Below are 21,541 nucleotides of genomic sequence, written 5' to 3'. Positions count from 1 at the left end.
CACCCACTTTACAGATGGGGAGATTCAGGTTCAGAAAGGTTAAGAGCTTCGTCCAGGATCACGTAGCTAGTGAGTGTCTGGGCAGGAGGGCCCTGGCGCCGTCCCCGACTCGAGCCACTGGTGGCAGCCAGGCCTCTGGCCCCTGAGCAGGGTGCATGGGCAGCACTGGGGGGCACCGCGCGCTCCCTGGGGCCTGCTGGGCCAGGACCCGCTCCCGCTGCTTTGGACCAGGCAGGTGCTGGGCCTCCCCTAGGCCCCCAGTTTCCAAAGTTCTGCACCCCAATGTCTTCCCTGCTCTCTCATGGCCTCCCTGGCAGGCCCTTGGATCTGAAGCCTTTCTTGTTCTTCCTTGTCCTTGCAGAGCTCTGCCACCAATCCAGGGACCAACATGACTGACTCCAAGTATTTCACCACCACCAAGAAAGGTACTGCCCTGGAAGGGGCCCCGGGGACCTGGCCCGACCACTCCCTGTGGGTTATGGGGGCGGGCATCCCTCTCCCCTGAAGACAGAGGCAGCAGAAGCTGGTGGAGATGATGGGCAGGAGGAGTGATCCCCTCATGGACACCGGTCCCAGGGGTCTCAGTCTGTCTGGTCCTTCCTCCTTCCTGCCCAGTCAGATGTGCCAAGGCCTGTGCTGAGCATGGGAGGAAAGGGAGGCTCCTTTCTGGTCATGTGGCCATCTGAGAGATCCCCCTTTAACCCCATCAGCTGACAGGGATATAGGCAGCCCAGTGTGACTTGAGGGAGCAGCCTGGGCCATCCACCTTAGAACTTTCTGGGCCACAGGGGTTACGGGAAGGGGAAAGAAGGCCGAGGGTGCAGGAAGGACCAGCCCGGCCCACCCTGTTCCTTCCGGCTGAGCCCCAGGGGGGTTGTTAACCTAACCCCATTTGTTGTATTTCAGCCTCGAGACACCTCCCCTACTTCCCGGGGTCAGCCTACCCCCTGGATGCTTTCTGCTTCCCCTTTTGTTAATGGCTACCCTCTGTCTCCTAAACCTTTGGGGGATAGGGGAGATGATCTGTGGGGGCCTCCTCCCACAGAGGGCTGCCTTTCACCTCCATAACATCCCTCTGGAAGGGCTCAGCACAGAGGAAATGGGAGGTCTCATGGTATGAAAGGGAAACTGAGGCACAACAGCCCTGATTAGCCCTAGTGTGAGTGTGCTCAGAGGAGAAGCCAGGAGTCCTAGTCCTCACCACTTCCCCATTCCTTTGGGGGTCAGGGCGTGGATTCCCATGTTCAGCACAAAACAGCGGACGTGGATCAGGAAGTGAAAGCCTGACCAGGCGCTTTCAGGAGATATTCCAGGAAAGGCCCCGGGGCAGGGATCGCTGGAGGTCGACCTGACCCAGGCTCAGTTGACCCTCGATGAGCCGGAACGTCCCCTCAGGCTTTTGTCTGCCTCGGTCCTCCCCGCCTCTAGAGCAGGGCTCTGGGGGGACAGTAATCTGGCCTCCCTCTGCCAGGCTCATGGGAAGTTCCTCCAGCTCCCCCTCCACAAGCCACCTCAAACCTGTGCTCTGGCTTGACCATCACCCGCTCTTTTCCAGGGGAGATCTTTGAGCTGAAGGCAGAGCTCAATAGTGACAAGAAGGAAAAGAAGAAGGAGGCCGTGAAGAAAGTGATTGCGTCCATGACCGTGGGCAAAGATGTCAGGTGGGAGAGAGCCCCTGGGGATGCGTGCCGAAGGGCGCGAGGATGCTGTATGGAGGGAGATGGGCAGGGCCCATTCTCGGGTTCTATCCGGGGGGTGGAGGGGCGGTGTGTTCTCAGAACCAAAACAGCCGCCCTCCCTTCTGGAGCAGGGTCATTCCTCTGGTCTGGCCTTGTCAGGCCGTCTGTGGCACAGACTGCCGGACCTTAAGCCCCCCGAGGGCAGTGTCTGGGTCACACTGAGGATTCTCCTGGGACAGGATTGCTTCCCCTTCCTTGTGTCAGGATCCCCTGCTCAGGCTCCTGTTTTTAATGGGATAAAATAAACATCAGATTACAGAAGAAACCCATCCTGTTGAAATGGGATTATCAATGTATCTTAAAAAACAAGTTCTTGGACCTCTGGCCAAGAATTCCTGGTAGCAGTCACATGACAGATGGAATGACCCGCTAACACAGGCCGGGCCCGTACACACGCACACGCTTTCCCCCTGGGGAGCCAGCACTGGCCCAGTGTCCTTGGAGGCCGCAGAGGCTGTCACCCACAGAGGAAGGGCCCTGATAACCGAGGAGGAGCAGGTCTCCTTCCCGAGCCTTCCGTCCCCTTGTCTTGCCCCACAATACTGCTTTGCTCAGTAGTCAGGCTTGTCAGCTGCTCCTTCGGCCTTGGGCCTTTTCTCCCTCGGGGGTGGCAGCTTCAGGATGCTCTGTCTTCCCCAGCCTGGCCTGTACCCCTCCTCAGCCCTTCAGAGGCTTTCCCTGCCTTTCTCTGTATTTGCCTTAAGAATTTGAGGGAGGTGAAAGGGAGGCCCTAAAGCTGGGCCCCCCAAAGAACACCAAGCTCCCCCATTGGACCAGTTTGAAAGCTGGGTCCTGAGCTGTGAGCCCAAGGGCGCAGGGATGAGGCAGCGTCTCGGGCTGAGGCTGAGCACCTCAGAAAAGGAACAGAGAGGAAAGCCGGCAGGACCCTTTCTCGGGATTTGTTCACAGAACCAAGACAGCCACCTTAGAAGACCCCTCGCAGCCCCGGGCCGCTCAGAAGTCCTGGTAGCCAAGGACACGGGAGCCCCTCCCTCCCTTTCCATCTTCCTCAGGCTCCTCTCACATTCTTGCCGCTCCCCTGAGGCTGCTCCCCTCTTCTTCTCCCCAGAAGGCCCAACCCGGGCCCATTGATTTGTTTTGGTTCCCCAGCGCCCTCTTCCCTGATGTGGTGAACTGTATGCAGACCGACAACCTCGAGCTGAAGAAGCTGGTGTACCTGTACCTGATGAATTATGCCAAAAGCCAGCCGGACATGGCCATCATGGCCGTCAACACCTTTGTGAAGGTGAGTGGGACCCGGTCCCTCAAACCTGGGCTCCCGTCACACTGGTCCCAGCAGGTTTCAGCAGGAAGCTTTTTTTAATTTTTTAAATTAATTTTTAATTTTTTTAATATTTTCAAAATACATGCAGAGAGAGCCGGGCTCCAAGTTTTTCTCCCTCCTTCCCATCTCGTCCTCTAGAGAGCGAGTAATCCAATATGGGTTAAACGTGCACTTCTTCTGTCCTTAGTTCTACAGTCATCACGCTGTGTAAGAAAAATCAGGTCAAGAAGGGGTAAATGAAAAAGAAAAAAATCAAGCAAACAAACAACAAAAAAGTGAACATACAAGGGCAGCTCAATGGTGCAGTGGGTAGAGCACTAGCCCTAAAGTCAGGAGGACCCGAGTTCAAATTTGATCTCAGACTCTTAACACTTCCTGGCTGTGTGACCCTGGGCAAGTCACTTAACCCCAATTGCCTCAGGGGGAAAAAAGTGACAATACCATATTGTGATCCATACTCAGTCCCCACAGTCTCTCTCTGGGAGCAGAAGCTCTCCCCATCACAAGATCCCTGGGAACTGACCTGAATCACCTCATTGTTAAAAAGAGCCACGTCTGTCAAAGCTGATCATCCCATAATCTTGTTGTTGCTGTGCACGGTGTTATCTGGGTTCTACTCACTTCATTTAGCATCAATTCATCTAAGTCTTTCCAGACCCTTCTGAAATCATCCTCAGCAGGAATCTTAAGGGGCGCTTGCTCGCTCTCTCTCTCTCTCTCTCTCTCCCTTCCTCCATCTCTCTCTCCTCATTGTTTTTTCCCTACATGGTGGCTTCCTATGGATTCTGGGACCCCACAGGAACTCTATGGGGCACCAGCTAAGAAAGATTTCTGTTAAATCACTTACCCCAGGCATCTGGGTCTGAGGCCAGCAAGCCTAGTGGTTCCAGCTTGGGCTCCAGCGTGTGGCCTCTGGAATCTCTGGGGAATTTGGGAATGAGACGAGCCCCTGCGTTTAACTTTTCAGGACTGCGAGGACCCCAACCCCCTGATCCGGGCCCTGGCCGTGCGGACCATGGGCTGCATCCGAGTGGACAAGATCACAGAGTATCTGTGCGAGCCTCTCCGCAAGTGCCTGAAGGACGAGGACCCTTACGTGCGCAAGACGGCTGCCGTGTGCGTGGCCAAGCTGCACGACATCAATGCCCAGCTGGTGGAGGACCAGGGCTTCCTAGACACCCTGAAGGACCTCATCTCGGACTCCAACCCCATGGTGAGCCAGAGCCCCCACCCTGAGCCCAGGGTCCCCATCCCCCTACTTATCTCCCCCTCCCCCCCCCCAGCCCTGAGCCCAGGCTCTCCACCTTTCTGCCTTGAGGGAGGTCAAGCTCAGGTGACTTCCTGGAGCCTGTCCTGACCTGTCCCCACCCCAAGAGCCACGCCCTTGCTGGGCCGTTCACAGGACACAGGCTGTTCTTTCCCAGCCACGGCTCCCTCTGTGTTTGGAGGAATCTAGGGGAGCCATTTGGAGTGATGGGACCTGTTTGTGTGCAGACCTCGGTTCCTTTGGTGAAGGAAGTCCTGGTGTGGAGCTTCCCTCCAGAGTGCCGAGCCTGGTTGTAAAGACGAGAGGCCTCCCCCAGCAGGGAGCCATGGTTGTGTGTGTGACAGAGAGAGAGAGACAGAGGCACAGAGAGCACAAACAGGCTTTGGAAGGGACTCCAGAGGATGTGGGGTGACTCCCCCAGCTTGTTGACAGGGCTCCTTCCTCCCAGCCGCCTCCTGAGGCGGGCAGGACAAGCCCAGGTGACAGATGAGGAAACTGAGGCTCTAAGCAGGGAAGAGGCGGCTCCAGTGCTGCCCAGAGGGTAGCGGAGCCAGGGTTAAAAAGTGGCTTTTCTGGTTCCAGACCCCAGGGGCCCCTCCCTGCATCATCACATTTTCTCTCAGCAGCCAGCTCCTTTTCTGAGCCCCCATTTCTGCCAGGGTGGGCGCCTCTAGGGGGCCCTCAGCTTCTCTCTGCCAGAACATGCCCCTCGAGACATCCCTACCCAGTGTCCTGCTCCCCGAGGCCTCGGAGGCAGCCAGGGGACGGATGAAGCAGCCTCTGCCCCGGGGGAGGGGGGGGGCTCAGACCTCATGAGCACGTGCCCGAGAAGCGTCCTCCTGGGCAGGGTGGGCGCTTCGTGGCTTTGGGCTCTGGGCCTGGGCTCCTGACCTCCCGGCCTCCCCACAGGTGGTAGCCAACGCCGTGGCCGCCCTCTCGGAGATAGCCGAGTCTCACCCCAGCAGCAACCTCCTGGACCTGAACCCGCAGTCGATCAACAAGCTGCTGACGGCCCTGAACGAGTGCACCGAGTGGGGGCAGATCTTCATCCTGGACTGCCTGGCTAACTACATGCCCAAGGACGACCGGGAAGCCCAGAGGTGAGCTTGAGAGGGTCGGGGGTCTCGGGACACTTGGGGCCGAAGCTTCCCATCCCCCAGTCTAAGAGCCCCAGACTCGGAGGCCTCTGTGGGTCCCGGCTTGCTTCCTTTCTCTGCACTTAAGTGCTTAGAGGTCAGTCTTGACCTGGCCCCCACTCTCCCCCCCCTCCACTGCCAGTGGCCAAGGGCCCCAGCCCCTGAGTCAGTGGTGAGGGGGCTGCACCGTCTCCCTTGCCTGGCATCCGGTGTCCCCAAATGCATTCTGGGATTCCTGGCAGATCCCAGCCCCCTCTCTGGTCCCGCTCTCTTTTGTTTGCTGCAAATGGGGGACGCGGTCTCTCCTCAGCATCTGCGAGCGTGTGACCCCCCGGCTCTCTCACGCCAACTCCGCCGTGGTGCTGTCGGCAGTGAAGGTGCTGATGAAGTTCATGGAGATGCTCTCCAAGGACCTGGACTACTACAGCACCCTGCTCAAGAAGCTGGCCCCTCCCCTGGTCACCCTGCTGTCGGCTGAGCCCGAGCTGCAGTACGTGGCCCTGCGCAACATCAACCTCATCGTGCAGAAAAGGTGACCGCTGCCCCGTGGCGGGGGTGGGGTGGGGGGGGGGGGGGGGGAGGTAGGGGTAGGGAGCCCGGGAGGCGGGCACCTGCTCCCAGCTTGCAGGTGCCCAGCTGCTTTAATGAAGCCCCCCCCCCCTCACTGAGGGCCTGGGGGCTGCCTCTAGACAGGCTGGGCAGCCTTCTGCTTGGACTTGGGGAACACAAAGGCAGGTCTGAGGGTCCCCCTGGCCACAGAAGTGATCAGGAGCAGGCAGGGGGCCATTGTTGCTGCCCCGGATCCTTGAAGGCAGCCCCCTCTGTGCCTCGGGCCTTGTGCCAGCCGCCCTGCTGGTGCTTTGCTGGACAGAAATCATTCCTGGGCCCCGTGAAGGGGGGGGGGGGGGGGGGGCTCCTGTTTGTCCAGGACAGGAGGCCCCAGGAGAATGGGTGGGCTCCGCTCGTCGGCCCTGGCCTTGCTTTCTTAGGATTGCCTTAGGTGCGAGCCGGCTTTTCTCCCCTTCTAGGCCCGAGATCCTAAAACACGAGATGAAGGTCTTTTTCGTCAAGTACAACGATCCCATCTACGTGAAGCTGGAGAAACTGGACATCATGATCCGCTTGGCCTCCCAGGCCAACATTGCTCAGGTGCTGACCTCAGGCACCGCTTCCGGGGAAGCCCCCCCCCCCCCAGTCCCGTTGGCTCCCTGGGCTCCTGTGGCAAGCAGCCCCCCTCCTAGGAGAAGCCCCTTCCCCTGCAAAGGGCTGGTCCCGAGTCTCACCGCGTGCTCCCGCGGCAGGTGTTGGCGGAGCTGAAGGAGTACGCCACGGAAGTGGACGTGGACTTTGTGCGCAAGGCCGTCCGCGCCATCGGCCGCTGTGCCATCAAGGTGGAAGTGAGTGTTCCGGGAGCACCCCCCCGAGGTCCCAGATGAGGTCCTTGGGAGCCCCAGCAGGAGATGGGAGTGGGAGCCTCCTGGGCCCTGGCGAAGGCAGGCACCCATCCCGGGATGGCTCGTCTCTCTGCCTTCCCTCTTGGGGTCACGGGGTTTGAGGTCAGGGTAGAGGCACCAGACCCCTGGGGTCACTAGCACTGAGAGGCTGCTCTGCGGGAGCCCAGGCCAGGCTGACCTGGCATCCAGAGCACTTGCTATCTGCGGCGGGCTGGCTTCCTTGTGGACATCAGCGTGCTCACAGGCCAGCCGGGCCTCAGGCTTCCTTGTCCTGATTCAGGTCTGGAAGGGAAACTGAGCCCCAAGGTCCCAGGCAGGCAGCAGTGAGGGGTGGAGCTTTGTGTCCCACTGTCCCCCCTGGCTGTAGCCTGCAAGGGCCGGGGGAGGGGTCCTTCAGGAGCCCCTGCTGCTCCCCCTCCTCAAGCATGGCCTGGGTTTCCGTGCCCAGGGGCCGGGTTTTGGCCACAGAGGTATGAGGTCAGAGCCTGGACTGTCTCCAGCTCCCTGTGTGACTTCACATGAGCGATTCCCCCATGTCTGTTACCAGGGGAGATCCCCTCAGCTTTCTCCTGGCAGTAGGGGGTGGGGGGCTTGGAGAACCCGGTGCCAGCTCTGAGAGGGGCCTCGGGTGCCGTCCTCCCCTGACCCCTGACCCCTTGCAGCAATCTGCCGAGCGCTGTGTGAGCACGCTGCTGGACCTGATCCAGACCAAGGTCAACTACGTGGTGCAGGAGGCCATTGTGGTGATCAAGGACATCTTCCGCAAGTACCCCAACAAGTACGTGCCCCTGTGTGGCCGCCCCCCTTGGGGCCGAGCACTGGGCATCTGGGCGGTGCAGCACTTGCCTTTCCACCTTTGCTTCTCCCCTGTGTGCCAGGTGCCAAGACGCAGAGCTTTTATACTCTCTGCCAGACACTCGGGGCCTGGGGCCTGCCCTTTCCTGTGCTCTCCATTGGGCTGGGGGGGAGTGTCCAGGACCTCTGAGCCGGGCCTCAGTTTCCCCAGGACCAATGTGAGGAATGTTGGGGAGATGACCCCCCCGCGGCCCTTCTCATCGGGCCTGCTGACCCCTCTCCCCCTCGGCCTCAGGTATGAGAGCGTGATCGCCACCCTGTGCGAGAACCTGGACTCCTTGGATGAGCCCGAGGCGCGGGCAGCCATGATCTGGATCGTGGGCGAGTACGCCGAGCGCATTGACAATGCCGACGAGCTCCTGGAGAGCTTCCTGGAGGGCTTCCACGACGAGAGCACGCAGGTGGGGGCCTGCAGGGCCCAGGAGTGGGCATCCCTCTGCCCTTTCCCTCCCCCAGGAGGCAGCTGGGAAGCTCCCCCTCCCTGCCCAGACCTCCCCAAGAAGCCTGAGAAGAAATTGGGGTGCTTTCAGGCCCGGGGGGCAGTGGCTCTGGGTTCCAGTCCTAATCCATGCTGACGTCATTGGGTAGCCCCAGTCTCATGAAGGGAGAGGAGAAACGGGCTCCTCACTTACCCTTCCAGCCCATGGCGGCCGGGTGGCAGCTGCGGCCCTTGAGGCAGGGGATCGCCCTGCAGAGAAGCCGGTCACAGACAGGCCTTGGGCAGCCTCCCTCAGGACGCAGCACACGGCAACCCCGGCCACCACCAGCCACTTTGTGGCAGACATTAGAGAGGCCGAGAGGTGGAAGCTGTGGCTTGTCACGGCCCTTTGGGGGGCCCCATGGGTGTCACGTGGGGTGGTCAGAGGCACGCCCATCCCCCACCTCTCGAGGCTCTTGGAGTCTCCAGCCTCCACACCTCCCGTTGTCTGCCATGTGGGTTCTGAAGGACCAGCAAGGCCCACGGAGGGCAAGAGATTTTCTACGGCCATGCAGGGGGGAGGGGGCGCGATTTAGATCCCGGATCTTGGCCCTTGCCACGTGTGCCAGCCTGGGGCACTCGCCTCGCTGCAGCCGCTTGCTGCCCGTGAGCCCTGGGGACCACCTGTGCCCACTTTCAGCCTCCATGTCCCACCTTAATGTGCTCAGGCTCCCCCTGGGCCCAGGCTGGGATCTCGGGCCTGAGGCCTGGCTCAGCCTCCTCCTCCCCCAGAGGCTCAGTTTTGCTGCAGAAGGGGGAGCCATGTGAGCCCCCACCTCTCGGGGGAGCCTTCGGGCCAGAGTAGTGGGGCTTGTGGGCTGCCCGGGGACCCCTTGGCGTGCCCAGCACCCCCAAGGGGAGGAGCCCCGCTCACGGGGGAGGGGTTCTCAGGTCCTGTGTGCCCAGCTCCGCTGCTGCCCCCCTGTGCCCAGCCCTCATGCTTCCCCCCCTCCCAGGTCCAACTCCAGTTGCTGACGGCGATTGTGAAACTCTTCCTGAAGAAGCCAACAGAGACCCAGGAGCTGGTGCAGCAGGTCCTCAGCCTGGCCACCCAGGTGTGTGCCCGGGCCTCTGCCCGGCTCTCAGTGGGGGGGAGGGGAGGAGCCACCAGCACTTTGGACAGGCTCAGCCCAGGGGGGTCATGGGAAAAGGAGAGAGCAGGGCCCCTGCCTCAGTGAGCTACAAGGAAGCCATGAGGACTAGAAAGTGTGTGATGGTGTAGGGTTCCGTGCGCCAAAGGGCAGATCAATGAGGGGCTCCTGGCCCTGGGGGGGAGGAAAGAGCCAAGGCCAGGGCACAGAGCCCACAGTGCAAGTGACCCTGCTGCCGTGGGGTCTGCCCAGCAGCTTCCCCGCCCCCTGCTTAGAAGGTGGGGGAGGGGTGTGCCCATGAGAGTAGGGGGGTTATGTGAGTGTGTATCTGGGTGTGAGAGCAGACCACAGGCATGTGCCCCCTGGAGGAGGGCCCACGTTCGGGAGGCCGAGGGCACCGCTCTGTTCTCCGTTGCCTCAGGCCCTGCCTGGTGGGGGCGGGCTCTATGCCACCGGCTGCTGGCCCACTCTGACCTCCGGACCCCTCCTCTCTCCCCATGCCATGCCCACTCCTCCCTGAAGGACTCCGACAACCCGGATCTGCGCGACCGCGGCTACATCTACTGGCGCCTGCTGTCCACAGACCCCGTGGCGGCCAAGGAGGTGGTGCTGGCCGAGAAGCCTCTGATCTCGGAGGAGACCGACCTCATTGAGCCCACGCTGCTCGATGAGCTCATCTGCTACATTGGGACGCTGGCCTCGGTCTACCACAAGCCCCCCAGCGCCTTTGTGGAGGGCAGCCGGGGGGTGGTGCATAAGAGCCTGCCCCCACGCACGGGCTCGTGAGTACCTGGCCCTGAGGGGAGGAGGCGGCCCCCACCCACCCCTGGGACCAAGGGCCCGGCGGTTGCTGCCCTCGAAAGGGGAGGAGCCCTGGGAAGGCGCCCCCCGAGTTAGGACAGTCAGTGGTTCCCTCTCGGCCGCCCACTCGGCAGGGTCTTCCTTCTCTGGGCTGGGTCGGTGCCTGCTGGAGAATGGGGCGGCTTCAGCCTGCAGCAGACCAGGCTTGGGGCAGCGCTCCTGGGGTCGCCAGCTCCCTAGCTCAGTCACTCGGAAAGTGGGGCTTCTGCTGGGGCAGGGCAGCCATTCATGCTGCGCGCTCCCTCCCTCCCCCCCCGCCAACCGGGCCTTTCCCTGTGTCTTCCGTGGCAGGAGTGAGAGTGCCGAGAGTCCGGAGACTGCCCCCACGGGCGCCCCCCCCAGCGAGCAGCCAGCCGTCATCCCTGCCCAGGGCGACCTCCTCGGCGACCTGCTCAACCTGGACCTGGGACCCCCCGTCAGCGGGCCCCCGCTGACCACCGCCCCTGTCCAGATGGGGGCCGTGGACCTGCTTGGGGGAGGTCTGGACAGCCTGGTATGTCGGGGGCCTCCCCCTCATCGTTCATGGCCCTGGGGACCGGGCCGAGACTCTGTTTCACCTCTGGCCCTCCGAGGCCACATCTGCACCTGTCACAGCTCTGTGGAGAGGCGAGGGATTGCAGCCTGGAGGGTGGGCATGGCCTGGCACGAGAGGCCGGGCAGGGCGGCTCCGAGAACCTGTGCTGCGGGCCGGGTCGGTGGGGGCCAAAGAGGGGCTGCTCCAGTTTGGGGGGCGAGGGAGGAAGCCTTTCTCTGGAGGCTCGCGCAGCAGAACTCCCAGCTGGAACCGGGTGCCAGGCTGAGGACGAGTGCAGGTCTCTGGTGACTAACCTTTCTCCTCCTCTGCTGTCTTTCTCCTCCCGTCCATGTCGTGTCTGTGTCTTTCTCTGTGGTGGCTCCTCTGTCTCTCTGCATGTGGCTGGCCTCTTCACCCCGGCTACTACGTCCGCTTGGAGATGGGGGACGAGTCTGAAGGGGTAGGGAGCAGGCTTCTCCACCCTTTCCCTCCTCCCCGGTGCCCAGAGTAGCTCCTCCCTCCCCATCCTCCCGGCTGGCCCGCAGCAGCCCTGGGGAAGAAACGGGCGTCGGGCTTGTGGTGGAGCGGCCTCCCCGCCTAGGCCGCGCCGGGCTCCTGCTGCCGCCGGGGCCCCTAGGCCCTCAGCCCTTCCCAGCTCCCTGCCACGCCATGTCGGGGCTGGTCCCTGGGCGGGCCCGCCCCTCTTGGAGGCCGCTCTGCAGTCCCACCCTGGGAGTCCCTCTGGCTCCTCCCCTCCTGCCCCTTTCCTGAGCTGGTTCTGAAGGCCCCGCGTGGCCGCGCCCCCAGCAGGAGGGCGCCCGGTAGCCTTCCCCGGGGCCGGGGGTTTCCATCCTGGCTCTCCAGTTATTGGGATCTTTCTTGTCTCTGCAGCCTAGAGGTGATGTGAGTGGCAGCCCTGCAGTAAGTACCCAGCCTCCACAGCCCCTGCCTCTCTCTCCAGGCCGGTGGCACCGTCCCCGCTCTGGCCCCCCTCACCCGCGCTCTCTCTCCTTTCCAGATGGGCGGTGCCAACTTTGCTGCCCCTCCCGCAGGAACCATGCCGGCCAACCTGGGCGCCCCCCTTGGCGGTGGCTTGGGAGATCTCTTTGACTTGGCCGGGGGCGTGGGAACTCTGTCGGGCTCCTACGTGGCTCCGAAAGCGGTGAGTGATGCCCCCGACGCCCGTTCTGGGGGAGCTGAGCCTGGAGAGAGGGGCCCCCATGCCCGTTACCCACCACTGGTCTGTCAGCTCTGTCACAGCCGGGCACCCAGGGGCCTACGTGGTGCTGGGAAGGGCCTTGCCAGGAAGATGCCACGTCAGGGCCCTCCTAGGCATTGATTCCACAGAGCACACGCTCGCTGGCCGTGCCCTCTGAACCCCATTTGTGCCCCATGAACCAGCGTCCCTGGTGACTGGGCAGGGGAGGGCAGCTGAGATGGGGCCCGCGGTCCAGGGAAAAGCGTGTGTGTGTGTGTGCGCGCGCGCGACCCTAAAGCACCACATGGGCTATGGTTTCAGCACTGCCCGATCAGTTGGGCAAGGCGGGCACGAGCCCCATTTAGTTGGGGCGGTGACTCCCTGAGCCGCTGCCGTGGCCGATGCCACGTGAGATGCTGCTCAGAGGCTGGGTGAGAAGCGCTCGGTGGCCCTGGAGGGGGCACCTGGGAGAAGGCTGGCCCTCTACTGCAGCCACAGCAGGCCCTCCAGACACTGTCCTCCCCCTGGGCCCAAATCTCAGCATCGCCGGCTAATCTGAAGCGGCCGGTTCTTTATGAAGGGCTGACCTTGGGAGGGGTCATGCAGTGAGCCCACTCCCCTGAGGCGAGGCAGCATGGAGACGGGGGGCGGGGGGTACACTTGGGCAGGTCCCATGAGACATTCAGAGGAGGGCAGGCTGGCTTCACTGGGCCCCCCACCCAGAATGGGCACAGCCCCCCAAGTCGGGGGCTTTCCTGTGGCTGAAGTGGAGACCACGGAGAAGATGATGGAGGCCCCGGGTCCCTCGGCTAGGCCGTGTCCAGGACAGGATACAGGATAGGACGGCCCCGGCCCTCATACCATGTCCCTCACCTCCTCTCCTAGGTCTGGCTGCCCGCCATGAAAGCCAAAGGCCTGGAGATCTCGGGGACTTTCAGCCGTCAGGTGGGCTCCATCTCCATGGACCTCCTGCTGACCAACAAGGCCCTGCAGGTCATGTCCGATTTTGCCATCCAGTTTAACCGCAACAGGTAAAGCCCTAAGCTGGGAGCCCCGGCCACTTGGGAAGGAGGAGATGCCTGGGAGCCAAGGGCAGCAGATGGGGTGGGCACAGAATGGGACAGGCTGGGCAGGGCCAATGATCAGCTCTGCCCGTAGGGCCCAAAGCAGCCTCTCCTGGTAACTTTTCCCTGGGCGGCCACCATCACGCCTGGCAGTGTCTGAGGGGGTGCCCGGGGGCTCCCCTGTTAGCCAGAGCGGGCAGAGGCTGGCACCCAGAGGGACCTAACGTGGGAGAGCCACACATCCCAGAAACGGGGGGGGTATGGAGAGATCCCATTGTCCTTCCGTGCTGGCTGCAGCCCTGGGACCACCAGGACCTCGGGAGCCCTTCAGAGGATGGGGGTGCCCCAGCATGGAATCTCAAGAGAGGGGCCTCCTCGGGCGGATCTGGGGGCTGGCTCTGGGCAGCCGAGGGTGTGGCCGGGGACACAGACTCTCCTGAGGCCCACAGGGACCAGCCCAGTCAGAGGGCGGGAAAGAGGGTCTGGTGGTCGCTCAGGACAGGGCTCAGCTCTGCCCCCCTCCACAGCTTCGGCCTGGCCCCCGCAGCCCCCCTCCAGGTCCACGCCCCTCTCAGCCCAAACCAGACGGTGGAGATCTCCCTCCCCCTCAATACCGTGGGCTCCGTCATGAAGATGGACCCTCTGAACAATCTCCAGGTACACTCGGCCCGGGCTGGGGCCAGAACCTTGGGGCGGGCTCCCTCCGCGGGCCAGCAACGCTCGGCTTCTCGGCTAAAGGGAGGCAGGGGGTGCTCGGGTGGGAGCCCCGAGTACATCACCTTTCTGAGAGCTGGGACCAGCAGTGGGAGCCAGGGCCAGTCGTGGGAGTTGGGGCTGGCGGAGCCCCAGGAGGGCGGAGGTGCTGGCCCCCAAGCTGGGTCACCAGGAGTCCCAGCAGGCGCCTGACCCCCTCCCTCACCCCCAGGTGGCTGTGAAGAACAACATCGATGTTTTCTACTTCAGCACCTTGTATCCGCTGCACATCCTCTTTGTGGAAGATGGAAAGATGGGTGAGCAGAGGGGCCCCCAAACGGGGCGTCACCAGCCTTGTCTAGGGCCGGGCACGGTCAGGGAGCACTCGGGGGGGGGTCTGGGAGGGATGCTGGGAGGAGCTGGGGGAGCACAGGCCGGAGCCCCCTAGTCCGTGCCCCTCCCCCCAGGGTCTTGGGCCCCACAGCCAAGGCCTGGGCTGGTTTTCTTCTCAGAGCGGCAGATGTTCCTGGCCACATGGAAGGACATTCCCAATGAGAACGAGGCCCAGTTCCAGATCAAAGATTGTCCCCTCAACGCAGGTGGGTGGGACCCCATGGGGGCAGGAGACCATAATGGGGGGGGGGGCAGGGAGGCTAGAGGAATGGGGGGAAGGGAGGGCTTGAGGGACTGTGGGGGCCCGAGCCCATGGGGCCACTTCCTGGGATCGCCCCGTACAGAGGCCGTGAGCAGCAAGCTGCAGGGCAGCAACATCTTCACCATCGCCAAGAGGAACGTGGAGGGCCAGGACATGCTCTACCAGTCCTTGAAGCTCACCAACGGCATCTGGGTCCTGGCTGAGCTCCGTGTCCAGCCCGGCAACCCCACCTTCACGGTGAGCCCCCGCTGCCCCCTCTCACCCGCCTTGAATTTAAGTGGATTTTGCTCTGGGAAGAAAACAGGCCGAAAAGCCCCGATAAGGAAGTTCCGCCTCCCTTTGCTTTGGAAGGGCCCCAGCCCCCACCCCCACCCGGCCCATGGGCGCCCCCTCCGCCGTATGTTTGGCGGCTTCACGCCCGCCTCCCTGTGGGCCCCAAGTGCCGGTCCCCTGTCTGCCGGCCCCCAGCCGCCACGGCCCCCACGCAGATCAAGTTTTGGACCTTGGTTTCCTCATCTCTGAAGTGGGTGGGTGGGATCCTTTCCTGCTGGGTCTGTGATGACACTGGTGGCACCCACTCTCAGCTGGTAGCATCCCCATTTTACAAATGAGGAAACTGAGGCTGAGAGGTTAAGGGACTTGCCCTAGTCCGTGCAGGAGGAAAGGCAGGTGGGCCGAGGGTCCGGTGCCGCTGGCAGGCGCCCTCCCTTCCCCGTCATCACCATCTCTAATGAAGGCAGGGGGAGAGCGGGTGCCCGCTCTCGCTTCCTTGGCCCAGCAATGCTGAGCCTGTCCCTGCCAGACCCGAGGGCCGCCTGCCCCTGCGCCCCCCTCCCGCTCCCCAGCTCCTTCCAGCCTCCCGGGATGGGCTCCCTGACAGCCCGAGGCGGGTGACTCATGCCTCCCATCCCTGGCGGGGAGCGGGAGCCGGCAGCAGGTGTGGGGGCTGAGGTATATTTGGGTCCCTGGGCCAGCGAGGCGGGGGAGGCTGGAGCGCCCGCCCCCCGCGTCGTGTGCAGCACATCTGCAGCAGCCGGGCCGGGCCCGGGGCCCGTGGGCGCTCCCTCCCCAGCATCCCCTTTGTCTCGTCTCCCCTGCAGCTGTCCCTGAAGTGCAGAGCCCCGGAGGTGTCTCAGCATGTCTACCAGGCCTATGAAACGATCCTCAAGAACTGACGGCCCTCCCTCCCCCTGCCCCTCCCAGCCCTCCTCCCCCAGGGCCAGGGGCCCCCCGAGATCCACCCACGGGGGGCCCAGGATGCTAGTTCTGCTCAGGCTTCCCAGGGAAGGGCCTGGGGCCCGGGGCCAGAGGGTGGGACTCCCCCGGGATGAACGGGGGGCTCTGGGCGGGACCACTGCTCTCCCTGGCCGGGCCCAGACTCCCTGGGACGACCCTTTGTCTCCTGGCCCCATCAGCCAGCCAGTGTATGGAGGGAGCTCCTGCTTCCCTGGGGGCAGGGGGAGAGGAGGAGGGCACCTCGATCCAAGGTGGCAGCCGCCACACCTGTCCCCCCTCTTTGGCGGTCCATCTGCCCGGGCCCCAGAGGGGTCTCGGGGGGCCCTAGAAGCCGGGCACTCGGACTGCCACTTGACCCCCCCCCCCCCTCCTCTTGCCTTCTTCAGATCCCACCCCAGTGCTCGAGGCGCCCCCCGGGGAGCTGCAGCAGCCGTCTCCCTTCTCCCCAGGGGGGCCGCCTGGGCCCGGGCTGGGCTTGTGCGGGTCTGGGGAGCAGGGCCGGGCTCTGCCCGCTTGGGTGTGAGCTCGGCCAGTGGCTCCCACTGGAGCCGGGATGGGGGGGGTGGGGGGTCCTGCTGTTTGTTAATAAAGAATTATCGCTTTGGGCATCCAGTGACACTAATTTTTTTCTCCCCAACCGCCCCCCCCCCCCCAATAAAGACAGTTGAGCTAAATTCTTCCCGAAGGTGGGTGTGCTCTCCAGCCCTTGCAGTAAATGTATCTAATATATATAAATAAGAGGTATATATATTGTATGTTTACTCGTGTTTTCAGAAAGAGAGAAACAATAAAAGTGACATCTTCACCACCGTGTGTCTGGAGGAGTCTGTCAGCCCCGGCTCCCAATGGGGAGTGCCCTCCCCCAGGGCTTGGCCACGGCCCGTGGACTCTGCAACCCTCAGACCCTCTTCTTCCCGGCGGCCCTAGAAGCCCCTCCTTCCCCCTTTCCGGCTGCCCTTGGGGCGGCTTGTGCCCCCAAAGTGCCCAGGTTCCCTGCCAAGCCGCCTCTGTGCAGCCCCGGCCGTAAGGGGATGGATCCCAGGGCCCTTGGCAGTGCCCGAGGAGCCTCCAGGAGATCTCCCGCGTCAGTCCTGCTGTTTCAGTCGGCGTGCCTGGGGGTGCCCCCAGCCTTGTGGGCATGAGTCCTGCCAGCCTGGCTCCACAGAGCCAGCCTCCATCTGCCCAAAGTTAGGGGACCTCGAGTTCTCTTTCCAAGGAGTTCCCCCTCCTTGGGGACCTTCCTGTTCTCACCGACGACTCCCGCTCCCTCTGGGCTTCAGGGCTGCTGTGTTCTGCCACGTCCGGCCTTGTCCGGGACTTCCCCCCCCCCGCCCCCCCGTGGGCCAGCACTTGGCAGACTGGCCCTCTCTACTCACACCGGGACAGTCCAGTCTGTTCCCCACACAGCTGCCAAAGGGATCTGCCCAAAGCTTACAGTCTGGCCACCTCCCAGCGCGGCCCGCCGACTTCCAAATGCCCAGGAGGGGGGTGCCCGTAGGCCGGGGGTGCCCATCCAGGACTCGTCTGCAGAGACAGGCACCGAGGGGCTGGCGAGGGCACTTGGGGGGAGAAAAGGCCTAGGCAGAGCCTGGGGGAACAGCCCAAATCAGGGGGCACGGTGTGGATCATGTGGCCGAAAAGGAGCAGTCACAAGGGGAGGGGGAGGGGGCAGCGAGGGGGTGCCGTGGATAAGAGCACCTGGCCCGGGCTTGGGAGGGTCCGGGTTCAGCTCTGGCTGCGTGACTCAGATTGCTCCCAAAGGAAATAAATAGAGGAAAATCAGGAGACAAGTATGACAATCCAGAGGAAGAAGCATCCAGAATATCGAATAAAATGAAGTCAGATTGTTCCTGCCCTGTATTTTTTATTCCTCTTGTGTCACAACTGACCCTCTGCAGAGAACCCCGAGCACGTTTCTGTGCTGGGACAGACGCCACTTCTGCAGAGGGAGGAAAAACCCTTATACATGGTGGAAATGAGCCCCCAGCAAGGGGTCACACATGAAGAATCCTGCAGGCGAAAGATGGCAAAGGATTTGCGCAAAGAACTCGGTGACTGATGGTAGGGAAGTCCTGTTGGGGGTGAGGGCGGGAACGTGTTCCCTGAGGAACCTCCCCGCCTCCCAACGTGGGGAGGCTCCCAGCGGGCGGGAGCACGGGATGCCGCCGGGAGCACAGGAGGCAGGCGGGAGCACGGGACACCGCCGGGAGCTTTTGTGGGAGGGCGTGGAGTTGCCCAGCTCGGCCTGGCCATGGCTCTCGGTCTGAAATCACGGTGACCACATGCAGGAGAGCAGAGACTCCGCAAGCATTGGCTGATGGGGTGACAAGGGACGAGAGGGAGCGGGCCCAAATCTCCCTCTAGCCCTCCCCTCTCACGGCCTCCAGATCCATCTCTACATCCAGCAGCACCGGACGGAACACAGAGGAGAGCCAGGATCAGCAAGCATTAAGTGCCTACTGTGTGCTAGGTTCTGAACACGAGGGTCCTTACCTGGAGAAGCAACATGAAAACGGCTACGGACAGACAACAGAGGGAAGGGACGCGGAGGGAGGGGGCTGGTGACAGCTCCTTGTGGCGAGCAGGATTGGGCGGACTCCTGGAAGCGAAGATGAGGAGGGAGATAATTCTGGCTGGAGTTGGGAGACCATGTCTTGTATCGGGGCCACTGAGTCAACAAAAAAAGGGTGGAAATAAGAGGAATAGTGAGAGAAAACAACGAGATACAGAATATAAAAATACTGAGAGAAAAGAGGAAAAACAAGGCTGTCTGTGCACAGCGGGTTTGTGGAGGTCAGTGGCAGTGCAGGGACTTGTGGGAATCCCCTTCTGGTCCCCAACTGGGAAAGTTGTGACACAAAGGGAGGGGTAGTGTGGGAAAAGAAGTTGGCGCGGCTGGGAGCTGACTCCCGAGTGGCAAAGTCCTGTTAGGGAAATGGAGGCCCGCACTGAGAGGAGAAGGCCTCAGCGGGTCCTGGCAGCTCCGCCGAGGGCGAGGCCCAGGCCTGCTTTACCTTAAAAAGGCCCAGCCTGAGAAATAGGCTCTCCCATAGACTCTGCAGAGCCCCGGAGACCCGGGATCTCCCTTCTCTTACAGATCCAAAGGGGACACAATTTCAGTGATGATTTTACAGATTAAAAGGAACACAGCTTCACACACACACACACACACACACACACACACACACTCTCTCTCTCTCTCTCTCTCTCTCTCTCTCTCTCTCTCTCTCTCTCTCTCCAGGTTCTTGGGTACCTCGAAGTGTAAGTCAGGAGTCAGGAAATCCTGAATTCCAATCCAGCCTCAGACAGTGGTTAGTTGTGGGGTGCTGAGAAATCACTTCACTTCAAGTTATCTCATCTTCAGCCTCTGTGTTCTTGAAAAACACTGAAAAGTAGCATCTGATTCTTCATGATCCCCTTTGGGGATTTCTTTCATTTCCTTTCTATTCCTTTCTTTTTTTCTTCCTTTATTTCTTTATTTTTCTTTCTTTCCTTTTCTCTTTCTCTTTACTTTTTTCTTTTTCTTCCTCTTCTTTTTTTTCTTTCTTTTTTCCTTCCTTCCTTCCTTCCTTCCTTTCTTTCATTCTTTCCTTCCTTTCTTTCTTCCTTTCTCCTTCTCTTTTTCCCTTCCTTCCTTTCTTTCATTCTTTCCTTCCTTTCTTTCTTCCTTTTTTCTTTCTTTCTTTTTTCCTTCCTTCCTTCCTTCCTTTCTTTCATTCTTTCCTTCCTTTCTTTCTTCCTTTTTTCTTTCCTTCCTTCTTTTCCTTTCTTTTTTTCTTTTGCAAGAAATATATATTTTTTCAATATAATTATTAGCTTTTAATATTAATGACACTCATTAAATGTAATTATTAATGATGATGAATAAAGATATGTGTAGCGTTCTTACTGTGTGCAAACCTTCTGCCGAGGTTCTGTGAGAGCTGCAAAAGCAAATTTAATGCCTCAAGGAGTTTATACTCTAACAAGGGGAGACTCCATGCTTAGGGGAGCAGCAGGAGCCGGAGAGGAGCTTCTGACCCCCAAAGTAGCAGAGATGCCGAGTGTGATGGGGGAGGGTGAAGCAGGTTGGGGTCCCTTTAAGAAACTATTTCCTATTGCTCTGTGATCCCTTTCAGACTCCCAGTCCCTCCTGGGGAAGGACACCCCCCCCCCCCAGATAAGTTATCTTGCCAGAGCCTTTGATTCGATCCTGTCAAAAAGCAGCCCTGTGACGTGTTAATTCCCATGGGAGATCCGGGCTGTCCCAGCCCCCACCGGGTCTGACCTGCTCGGGCTGTCCCCACCCCCACCAAGACCCAATATAATAACTTCCCCCCACTGAGGTCTCTGCAGATGGACGCCGGCGGCTCCCTTGGCTGCCAGGACCTTCTGTCCGCTGAGAACGCCGCGCTCAGTGCCGGGACCTGCCGCGTTAGGAGTCAGTCTCTGACTGGTTTCTATCCGACAATAAACTTTCCTTCTGCAACGAACATTTGGGAATAAGGGAATCCTTTTGCTCTGAGAACCTGTGGCCGATTTAAGGGGTTCATGGCCACTGAGCTCTAGAACCAGCCGGGTTCTAGGCCACTCAAACCGCATCAAGGGGAGCTTGGAGCAGCCCTGGACACCAGCGATGCTCATCAGTGCAGGACACATTAGGAGTTCTCCCCCCCAGCCCTAGGAGCTGCTTCCCCCCGGAGATTGGAAGCCCCTTGAGGGCAGGGACAACACTCCTCTTTCTCTGTATTCCCTTTGTTCAGGACCGGGCCTGGCACATAGTAGGTGCTTAATAAGCACTTGCCCACCGACCCCCTCCTCCCCCCCCATCTACCTCTCCGGGGCCCAGCACAGCCTTCCCGACAGCAGGGAGAGCCGTTCTTGACCCAGTGGGAGCGGCCAAGGTCGCCAGCCCGAGGCTAACGGGCCAGACTTGGCCGCCGGCCCTCAGATCGGCCAGGAGTCCTTGGCCCAGCGTGGGGCCTCCTCCAGGTATCCTTGTTTCACCTCTCCTGCCCGGGGAGACAAAGCCTCCCATTCAGCCTCACTGCTGTCCCGGCGGTGCCCGCAACAGCCGCCTCTTCTTCCAGGCCTTTCCTTGAACTTGAATGCCCTGACTCTGCCTTTCCAATTCTACTGGTCCTTCAGGGCCCCAGCCAGGGCGGAAGAGGGGAAAAGGCAGTGGAGAAACACGGCACTCTGCTTTATTTCTACCCGCCTTCCTTGGCACTTTAGCCCAGTGCCTGCCACAAAGTAGGGGCTTAATAACTGCTTGTTGACCCGGCACATAGTAGGGGCTTAATAACTGCTTGTTGACCCAGCACATAGTAGGGGCTTAATAAATGCTTTTTGCCTGGCACAGAGCAGGAGCTTAATAAATGCTCCTTGACCTCACCGCAATTAAAGTCACAGGATCTGGACAAATCAGCTCAATCCACCGCATCCATCTCCCATGTAAACTGAGCATGGCAGATGTCCAGGTCTCTATTCAAACACCTGCAGGCTGCCCTGTGGAGGGAGACCTGGGCTTTCCTGTCTGGTCCCAGAGCTCGGACCCGAGAGCCAGGGCAGGTGCAGATTTGATCTTGGGGAGTTTTTTCTTTCCCTAACAGGAGGTGGCGAGGTTCCTGTTCCTGGAGGTATCCAAGTAGAATTCTGTCAGGGCTGTGGGGGAAAGTAATCTGGATCAGGTAGAGCTTGTCCTCGGTCACTGACATCCTCCCACCTAGGGAGAAACCCCCGCCCTGTCCAGCCTCATCGGGCCCCTCTTCCTGGAGCTGATACCCCAGTGTCAGACAATAGATTCTCTGTGGATCATGGATTTGTTCTTTGGGTTGAATTCTGCAGCCATCTAAGCTGTTTCAAGTTTCCTCCAAAGCCCCGAAGGCAAATATTTTTTGAAACCCATTTTCAGATTTAAACTGAGGCTCAGCTAGCTCCCTGTGGAAACTTCCTCACCAATGCAGGAAGGGGGGTGGGGGAGCTCAGGGACCATTTATTTGTCACTAGAGCCTGGGGATCCCTTTGGGATACGGG

The 21,541-nt window shown here is 60.9% G+C and overlaps 1 protein-coding gene across 4 annotated transcripts; it reads left to right on the top strand.

The window, feature by feature from the left end:
* The first annotated feature begins 338 nt into the window (after positions 1-338).
* On the top strand, positions 339-16,329 carry AP1B1 (adaptor related protein complex 1 subunit beta 1). Of its 4 annotated transcripts, XM_031948862.1 has the most exons (22): positions 339-425; positions 1,556-1,661; positions 2,850-2,985; positions 3,992-4,237; positions 5,201-5,391; positions 5,738-5,959; positions 6,456-6,576; positions 6,729-6,824; positions 7,544-7,659; positions 7,972-8,137; positions 9,171-9,269; positions 9,828-10,087; positions 10,458-10,659; positions 11,120-11,140; positions 11,572-11,601; positions 11,699-11,842; positions 12,764-12,909; positions 13,470-13,599; positions 13,868-13,952; positions 14,148-14,234; positions 14,373-14,527; positions 15,391-16,329. In XM_031948862.1, the coding sequence occupies exons 1-22, from the start codon at positions 389-391 to the stop codon at positions 15,463-15,465; spliced, it is 2,871 nt and encodes a 956-aa protein (XP_031804722.1). In that variant the 5' UTR covers positions 339-388; the 3' UTR covers positions 15,466-16,329. The 4 variants fall into 4 exon arrangements, with proteins under 4 accessions (XP_031804722.1, XP_031804723.1, XP_031804724.1 ...); XM_031948863.1 differs by lacking the exon at positions 11,120-11,140; XM_031948864.1 differs by lacking the exon at positions 11,572-11,601.
* The last annotated feature ends 5,212 nt before the right edge of the window (positions 16,330-21,541 follow it).

The sequence above is a fragment of the Sarcophilus harrisii genome, chromosome 1, assembly GCF_902635505.1.
Source record: "Sarcophilus harrisii chromosome 1, mSarHar1.11, whole genome shotgun sequence".
Classification (NCBI taxonomy): domain Eukaryota; kingdom Metazoa; phylum Chordata; class Mammalia; order Dasyuromorphia; family Dasyuridae; genus Sarcophilus; species Sarcophilus harrisii.
This window is presented reverse-complemented; position numbering and strand designations above follow the sequence as displayed.

Coding starts and splice junctions, on each gene's coding strand:
- AP1B1 (XM_031948862.1), top strand. CDS start 389: ATGACTGACTCCAAGTATTTCACCACCACCAAGAAAG. Junction 13,600..13,867: donor ACCCTCTGAACAATCTCCAG/GTACACTCGGCC, acceptor CCTCACCCCCAG/GTGGCTGTGAAGAACAACAT. Junction 14,528..15,390: donor CCGGCAACCCCACCTTCACG/GTGAGCCCCCGC, acceptor TCTCCCCTGCAG/CTGTCCCTGAAGTGCAGAGC.